General features: G+C 39.0%; 1 protein-coding gene across 5 annotated transcripts in view; it reads left to right on the top strand.

Annotated features, from left to right (window-relative positions):
* Window positions 1-498: 498 nt before the first annotated feature.
* LOC142884395 (sodium/calcium exchanger 2-like) overlaps window positions 499-9,458 on the top strand; it is a 23,446-nt gene continuing 14,486 nt past the window's right edge. For 2 of the 5 annotated variants that reach the window (XM_076019952.1, XM_076019950.1), the window contains exons 1-2: window positions 2,758-2,894; window positions 2,985-3,017. In XM_076019952.1, the coding sequence (XP_075876067.1) occupies window positions 2,885-2,894; window positions 2,985-3,017 (43 nt within the window). In that variant the 5' untranslated portion in view covers window positions 2,758-2,884. Of the gene's footprint in view, window positions 719-1,303; window positions 1,385-1,596; window positions 1,694-1,847; window positions 1,944-2,755; window positions 2,895-2,984; window positions 3,368-4,586; window positions 4,912-9,458 lie in introns of those variants that run through there. The other 3 variants (XM_076019955.1, XM_076019954.1, XM_076019951.1) reach the window with 3 other exon arrangements.

Raw genomic sequence — 9,458 nt, 5'->3', positions numbered from 1 at the left:
CTAGGATCAAGACCTCTGCTCAATGTATATTAATATATAAATGAAAACCGTTCTAAAGGTAGGAATACTAAATTACTATTATTGTACTGTGAGTACACACTTTTTTTTTTTTAATGTCTTAATCGACAGTATGTTGAGCTTTCACCAAAATCCAAATCACAAAGCAAGCCAAATTTTACACACTGGACCTTTAAGAAATAAATAAGCGTTGGGCATAAAGTTGGTAAAAAAAAAAAAAAAAAGAGAGAGAAAAAAAAGAAAGAAAAGTTGTAGCGTGGAACACCAGTCCTACAATCTTATTTACCTTTAATTGTGTTAGACCCCGTTTTATTTGCCAGAATTTGCATTTCGGAGTCTTCTATTAACAGTTCTGTGCACTAAATGGATAGTTTCTATGCTTCAGTAGTTTCAGGACAAGAGGGAAAGTACTTCCGGGCACGGCGCCGTCCTTTGACCGAAGCTCTGTGACTTTAAGAGAGCAACGAGAGGGGTGTGGCGTTGATAAATGGAATAAAGACGTGGGAGAGATACGTGGTTTGTCCAGTACACCTTGACAGCCGTTTTCTCTGTCCCGTCATGTCTTCTGCAGAGTGGAAAGCCAAGTGCGAGGCTGAGTGGGGTCTCCAGGGAGCCCCGATACCCGACAGCCTGAACTGGGAGTCCGTCTTCGAGGCCAAACCGTTCGGGAGGAACTTTCTGCGGAACCCATGTCCTTATGGTACCTCCTCAGTCTCTGTTGTGTGGCTCATTGCTATCAAGGGTCCAACTCTAATATAGCGTCCGAGTCCGCCAAACACTTTCGTCGAATATTGCTCCTGTTAGTGGCGGTTGAGTTTCTCTGCTTAGTACGTTTTCCAGGACGTCAAGCGAGTCACGAGGACTTCCCGCCGCTTTTAAAACGTGATTGAGCAACCCGGTGCAATATGCTCCAGGAAGTACCTGGAAGACGTGTACTATGGATAGTAGAATGTGATTGATTGATTGTTGAATGGATGAATGTATAAATGAATGAATGTTGAGTGACAATGGATGTAGATTTTTTTTTTTTTTTTTTTTAAAGACTGGATATATCTATAGCTTGGCCCCGAGCTATGGATGTAAACTTTCAGATGTGTAATAGCAAGAAAGACAATTGTAAAAATTGAATACGCCCCCCGCCCCCCACCCTCCAATATATTTGAAGTGCAGAAGTGCACATCAGAATCAAAACACAAGGACAAGACCGTACATATCGAATCTTTGAGAGTGTGATTCAGAGGGCGTGGCGCCGTTCACACTTGCTCCCATGTTCCACTTTATCCAGGCTTGAGCAAAGATTCCCCACCACCAGAACCTGAGCTTCGTGACACGCCGTCACGAGGGCCTCCACCCTCCCAGCCTGAAGGTGAGGGGCAGCAGTGATCTATCTGTCTATCTATCTACAGTCATCTGTTGCCATTACCTTTGTATGGGAAATTATGATATGCTCTATATTTGGTTTATTTTTGTCTGTTTTTTTAATTGAAAATATGATGTCAGTCATTAGTGGTGAAACATTTGCAAAATAAAGGCAGATCTGAAATTTACTGTTACCGCTTAAATACTCTTACCTCACAGGTGACTTTAGTGACTGGACCACCAGCAATGATGTCCTCCCATATGATTCCAGTTGCATCCCCCAAGGTGCTGTGGTATGTCAACTGCCGAGATACAGGTCAGAGTTTCTGAGAGCCATTTGTTGACTTTGCATATTTTCATACATATTTATAGATACAAATTTCCATCCACAAGATGTCAAGGAAAAAAAAATGATTTGACATAACGGGTTTGTGCTCACATGTGACTCCTGTCCTCTATTATGTCCACAGCTGGTTCTCCACAGAGCAAGTTGTGGACCTGAAGGCTGAGGGTCTGTGGGAGGAGCTGCTGGATGAGTTTCAGCCCAAGATTGTCATTCAAGACTGGTGGGTGATGAAACATCCTACTTTTGCTGTGTGACAGTGTTGATATCACTGTTGTCTGCTTGGATGACACACATGAACATGTCATTTAGCATAGTGTGCATTTTACAGTAAAATTGTCAGTTGCCAGAGTGGAGGTAGTATTTACCACAGCATTCCATGCAAGTACAAAGTTGGATCCTTCTTTGCTCACAGAACAGCCTTCATCGTTTGTAACAGATTCAACAACGCTCTAGAAATTTTGTACCATGTTAACATCATAGCGTCAATTTTTTTGGTGTGCACATCCACGGTACAAATCTCCTTTGCCACCAAATCCCAAAGAGGCTCTTTTGGATTGATATTTGGAAACTGTGCAGGTCATTTGAGCACAGTGAACTAAATGGTCAAGGAACACGTTTGAAATTATTTGAATTTTGTGGTATGGTGCATTATCCTGCTAGACGTGGCCATCAGGAGATGATACACTGTGGTCCATGTCTATATTCAGTGAGCTGCTGCCATGTTATTGGCTGTTTAGATATGTACGTTAAAGGCAGTTAAACAGGTCTTTCCTACTGAATAGGGCAGGAAATGTAGTTTTTTATTTTTATTGAAAGGACTAAAAGGAGTAGATTATCCTTGAAAATGTGTTCAGCGTGCCATAGGCATGTTAATATTGCCACACATAATTCATATCAGTTAATACAGTATGATTATACATAATTAATATTTACAACTACTATAGTTGCCTCTCAACTACAGAATTAAAAAGGTATTTAAAAAAAACAAGTGTAGTAATAACTGCATTTGATTCTTCCTGCTTTTACCCAAAGTTATGAGGAGAGTCAGCTGCATGACTCCATCTACCAGCTGCACGTGAAACTACTGGGTTCAGACAAAAGTACAGTGATATCAGAGTATAGCATCAACCCCACAGAGGACCGCAGCAATTACTCCCACACATGGAAGGAGGTGAGTTACCTTGCACTCAGTTGTGCAACATGAACCTGCATGCATTTGTTTTTTTAATATTTGTCTGTGTGTGTCTGTGTTGGCCTGCAGGTTTCGCATGTGTTTTCTGGCTATGGAGCTGGGGTGAGATATGTCCATTTCCTGCACCGGCTGAAGAACATGTTTTTGAATGACTTTTTCAACACCATGTTTACTGGCAGCTCAGTGGTTCTCAAACCCACCAAAACAAGCCCTTAACAATTTTGTTAAGGGCTTGATCATCAAACACCTTCGTCTTAAGACTTATGCACAAAGTATGAAACATTATCAAGTGTAAAAGCAGATGTTAATGTGGTTCAAAACATAGAAAAACCAAAAAATAGTTGGTCAAATAAAAATTACTTAAAATTTTATAGCACATTTAATTTGTTTAGCAGTGAATGCTGTAAGTGAAAAAACTAAATCAAATATTTCCAATAAAGTGGGCATTTAAACAGTGTGTACACTATTTATGCTGCGTTGAGAAATTAAAAGGATCTGTGTAAATTATGTAATACTTAAAGTATAAAATTGGGTCAAATTTCCTACCAAAAAAAAACAGCCGACTTACCTAACCGGCATAGTTTTGTTCTCTTGGCTAATTGCTGGCTCTGTGCCTGATTGAAGTTCGTATATATTAAAAAGATACTTAAAAACAACACAACCAAGGTCCAATTCTAAAAGAAATATTAAAATACATTTATTTCTGAAATAAAACAAAACAAACCAAAGTTCAGATTATCATCCATCCATCCACCCATCCATCCAGATCTACAGTAAAAAAAAAAGTTTCTATGGTAATGCAATACTAAAAAAAAGCTGATGAAACATATATGTGTATTGTTTGTTTTATGTCTTTATCTGAAATCTGATCCAATTTCTGTGTACCACATTGATTTAAAATGTATTTGACATACATACATACATACATACATACATACATACATATAGATAAGAAAGTACAACTGTGTGCTTTTGATAAAAACCAAGGATGACTGTCAGATCAAATTTCTTTAATCATTGAAAATAATTACCTTATCATTGAAGCTACAATCATTAGTTGGTTGTAGAAGGCAAGACATACCTGGTAATAGCGACTTAAGTCTTATGATTTGACATTCATTTTTAGCATGCCTGAATTTTTAAGGACCTTGAAATGTGTTTGTAACGCAAGTCAGTTGAGTGCCACTGCCCTACACTACATTACCACTAGATGGTGATGTAAAACCCACCTTGTTCTCTAACTCAAAAGTATGTACGCTTGCCTTTACCATTAAACTTTCGTAAAATTGTGCATTACATTAAGTGCCCCCATTTTCAGATACCCATAGAACGAAAGCATAAAGATATCACTTCTTATATTTGATCAATCCAAATATACAGATATATTAAAAACATACATATTCGAACGGTGTTTTTTTTTGTTTTTGTTTTTTTAAATATATAATTAAATATGACCATACTTATTTTTTGAGCAAACATGTACCAATGGAACGGTCTTCACGGATTTCAAGTCTGTCTGGGATTCCTGTATAAATTAGTTAAGGAAATGTTTAACTTGTTCAACACTCGCGGTTGTCCATTATTCCTTAGTGATTTCCCCATTCACTGCTACTTTATCAGACAAAATAAGAAAAAAGAGGTGGGGTGGGAGATGATCATGAATATTGGATTATGCTGCTTGGCGGGGGGAAACGCCGCTTGACGGTTACAGTGATTGCTCGTCAACGCTTACCATGCGGCGCCGACGTGTCACCTTTAGTTGAACACTGGTGGAGAGGTAACCAGGGAGGGGACAGTGAACGCAACACGTCATCGGCCGCGTGGACCCGGAGCATCAGTACCGTTAGTTAGCGGCGATGTGAAGTGGGGAAAGTTAGAAAAGTTCATTCTGTGAGTTCAGTCGTGTTGCTTAGACGGCCATAGAGTTACCGGGCGCTTGTTTCCATACTCTTGAAGCGATGTCAGCCTTTGGTGGATCCGTGCCGTAAAACAAAAGGTAAGAAACGACGGGAAGGGGAGGACAGACGAGCAGGTAGGGCGGACATAGGTTTAAAAGAGCGTTACAGGGGGATGGCTACAACGACGTTACCCATCTAGCCTTTATAAAAAACCCATATTAGTTGGTGCTCGCTGCACACGATAAACTTAAATTGAAAAAGTAGGTTACATTTCTCACTGTATTACAGCGAATTGTTCACTTATATCTGATGAATGCAGTTTGTTATATAACACTGAAATGACCTGGGGGGTAAAGAAGATTTTTTTTTTCTTCTTTTTTTTAAGATTGTGGATTATCTTGTAGAATATTGAAAGTGTTTTCTTGAATCCACCTACAACGTGTGACACTTTTGGTGTGGGGGAAAACGTACGTCAAAAGAGCTTCACTATTTGGAATCTGCATTTATTGTGTTACTCACAAACAAGTCTTTGCGTTACACTACTGCCATACACCCAACGTATTGTCCCACAAGGATGTTTCTAAATGTTTCTGTCGTCTTTCTCCTTTCCTCTTTGTTTTGTTGTTTTGCACGCGCATGTGTGTCCCTCACTCACGGAAGTCTTAAGTGTCTTCTAAGTTTATTGGATCTCAGTGGTCACTTGGGAAAATCCTATTGATTTTATCCTGAAAGTTCACCCCATGGCCTTTTATGATAAGGTCTGCACTTCAGAGCTGACATTTAACTCACATGAAAGCATCGTTCATTTATCTGATTGGCCCCAGAACCCCTACCTGTATTAAAGCTGGTGATGGGTGAGACAGGAGCCGATGACTGCCATTAGTCAATCCATATATATATATATATATATATATTTGATGACAAGTGTTTGTTAACAGTACCAGTCCGTTTTCAGACACCCCAAAGAGTCATCTTGTGTTGATTAAACCTTTTCACAATTATTGAGCATTTTTCTTGTTGTATATTAATATATTTCATAGATGATTAGCCATTTTCATAGATCCGTCATAGAAGATTTCTTTAAAAAAAATAATTTCAGTTTCTGTTAATGTTGTCAATTTAATTTCCAATGAAGTTAACATTGTACGTGTCTCCACTGCCAATATTAAAAAAAAAAAAATTCCCCCCACAGAAATACTGCACATAAATTAACTGTTAACTGTTACTTAAATTAACAAGTGCAGATTGAGCTACTTTGTAATCTAACATTTTTGAAAATTTTGACAAATTGTGTGATTTATTGACATCTTTATGACAGTTGTTTTTTGTTTTTTTTAATGAAATATAGCTCATTGGATTAAATTATTAGTAGTTGCGCTTCTTTGTACTGCTTGTGTTAGATTGCCCTGTCCATTGCAAACAAAGTGTGGGGTAGCTAGAAAGCTAAATCCAAATAATCCAACCGTAGGGCTTGCTGATACTCATCCTGAAATGCAACCTCCCCCCCACGTACTGGACAGTTCAGGTAAACCAATGCTTCAGCATTGTATGCAGGCAGCGATATGCGCGCCATCACAGGTGCCATGGGACAAAGGGCCATGCTACACCTCACGTTTCTCTCACATTTCCCCTGCAATCAGTCAGTGCAGCCATAGCCCGATCAGACTCTATCACTGATACCTTTTCCTTCAGTTGATTTGGGGATGTCCAGACCTGTCCATTTGTCCCTTTTGTCCAGATTGAATCAGAATACTGAGGCTCATTGCATTGTGCTATATTGAAATTCACAGTCAAATTCAGATTCAGGGTCAGATGCTTTGCCAGATGCAGGTGGATCAGAGAAATAATGCCGTTTAGTTTGAGCTACAGTTCTGTTTAATGTCTTTTGAGAGCTGTGTACACTGTGTAATGGATATTACCAGGGATAGTGAGAGGGGAGTTAGTGCCTGTGGGGGTCTGTTTTGTTTTCACTGACCCTCTGGTCTATTGTATGTTCAGGCCTGCTGGCTGCCTCTGCACATTTTGTTAACATTTTGTTGGTCTAAATGTGAATTGTTGCTCTGAACCCAAGCAAGCGGTCAGTGTGACGAATAAAAGGCACCGCAAAAATGTTTTAAGTGGAACCACTGGTTAGTGCTTCGTCGACTTTTCCTTGCTGGCGGTTTCCTGTTATTCTTTAAGTTGCTCTACTACGCGGCGTCACAAAGTAAACAAGCAATATGTTATCACGGCCAAGGTAATAAGTACAGATATTCCCGAATGAGTCACACCAGGAGTGGGTGAAAACCATTTTCATAAGATTAGTGATTGTCTTCACCATGACGCTACATTGCTGGAGTACAACATGTCACATCAGTCCTAATGAGCAGCAATGTTTTTGTGACATTAAAAAAAAAAATATATATATATATATATGTGTATATATATACATATATGTATATATGTATAGAGATAGATATTCTGACAGTATCCTGAATATTGCATAACTTTAGTGTCCCTGTGTGGGTTCAGTCTGCCGTTGAATATGCTGTTCCTTCTAAGGTGACCGTGGCTGGACAGAGTGTCACAGCCAGGTAATGGAAACCAAAGAAGCTGCTGTCTGCTGGCTGTCAGTTGCTCATCCAGCGGCTCTTTTCGGCCCCTCTCACGTCCGGGCCCCATGCAGTCTCCCTCACTTCCACTTCCTTTGTTGTGGACCTCAGCGGTGCACGTGTGGTGAACCTTGGGAATAGGAAGTGTGTAACCTTTTAAGCAGCAAAATAACGTTGCAAGGGAAGCTGGAGATGAGAAGAGTTTACAGATGTCAATTTACCCTATTGACTAGAGAGACGGCCTGAACTGGCCCTGAGGTCTTTGAAGGGTTTATCCGAGATTTCTTAGTGCATAACCAACCATCTGCTTGATGTTGCCCTTTTGAAAGTGTTTTTGATGTGGTATACTCCATTAAATCATCCGTTGTATAAAAATAGCAGAAACGTAATTCAAGACTCTCATATTAATCAAAGGGATTGGTTAAAATCTTTATGCCCAGTTTAATATGTTATGGCAAAATGTATATTCAAATCATCTACCAATTGTTTATTACTTCATATCCTGTCTATAATGACAGATGGTGGCTTGTATCCAAGCTATTTTTTGGACAAGGGCGACGTACAGGACCGACACAAATTAAACAGATGCCTCCGTACAAAGATATGTTAGATTCACTCCTGGGTAGTTAAAATAATTATTAACAACTAGCATACATTAAAAAGCTGGGGTTAGTATGTGGAAGTTGTGATGAATAGTTGAAAAGATACGCTATGTGCAGGACAGGTTGTAAATAAATAAAGATCTCACCGTCTATTCTTTGTTTTGTTTCACAAAAAAGTAGAATAGATTGACTGGATGAGATGGGCTCCCTATCTGACCCAATCTGTTTGTCCTTACTACTGTTGATATCACAAATGACAAGGAAAAAAAAACCCCACCAAAAATTGCAAATAAATAGTTGTACCATTTTAATGTAGAATTGTTTATGCTATTTCAACTTAGTATGACAAAGTAACTTGATTTATACCACAGCAGTCCTGGTAGCAGACAATTTGTTGCACAGCCTGGTGTACTGACAAAGAACAGATAGCGGTGCGTGATGATTTCAGGGGCGGAAGAGAGTGGCAGTGTGCCCGCTGTGCTGTAAAATAAACCCCGTGCCCAGTCAAGCTTGCACTGCTTCTTATCAGATTGAAAATAATTGTTTTTTGGTTGACACATAAGGAAAGAGAGTTTGTCCTCTTCTAAGATGCTCCCTTCCCCACTTTGTCTCTCACTCACTTTTATGTTGAGATGTTTATTGGACATTTCTTTAAAACAATAATAATTTGAACTGCATCTCTTCAACAGTATATTACGAAACCATGAAACTAACCCTAACCCTCTAACCACATCTGTGTGATAAGGTTCAGATAAGGTACAAAAAGTCTATTTAAGCTTTAGCCGGCAAAGTAAAATGTTGCATTGATTTTGAACTGTGAATTGGAATAACATGGCAGTCGGTTTCTGAGTTGCAGGTTTGGAAATGCGCAGTCTTTAGTAGATCAAGTCGTAGGACTGTGTGCTCAGGTTTTACACTTGTTTAAACATTTGCAAGGATTGTGCTTTGTGGAAAATTCCACGTTGTAAAAGTAACTTAACCTGATAACTCGTTAACAACGCTGGCTTCGCACGCACCTCATTTTTAGAACCAGTATTTATTTTCCTTTTAGCAACTTGGAAATGTATGACTTGTTTTTAGTTGGGTATATATTAACTGTCAGCAACTTCTGCTTAAACCACAAACTGACAAAGACCCTCTAATGATTTTTTTTAATTGAACTGATAATAATGTTACAAAAAAAAACAAATGTATCAAAATTATTAATTCAAAATCAAATTACCCTTTTTTGTAACCACTTGTGGTTTTATATAAGATTACATGTTTTCTTCAAATTTTGGCACCATCAGCCAGTAAAGCATTAAGGAAAATTTGATAGGTTGAAAGTAAGAATGAAACCTGCACAAGATGTCTCTAATGCCACATAAGTGATTTGGCCTTGTCTGCCTCTCTATCTGTCGTCTGTGGGTCTGAGTGACTTTGTGGCCTGGTGGATTATCTTACACTCTGATT

This window comes from Nelusetta ayraudi, unplaced genomic scaffold (assembly GCF_046127955.1).
Source record: "Nelusetta ayraudi isolate G7.1 ecotype Tasmania unplaced genomic scaffold, CSIRO-AGI_Nayr_v1 ptg000011l, whole genome shotgun sequence".
Taxonomy (NCBI): domain Eukaryota; kingdom Metazoa; phylum Chordata; class Actinopteri; order Tetraodontiformes; family Monacanthidae; genus Nelusetta; species Nelusetta ayraudi.
The sequence above is the reverse complement of the archived record's forward strand: the minus strand, read 5'-3'. Positions and strand labels throughout refer to the sequence as shown.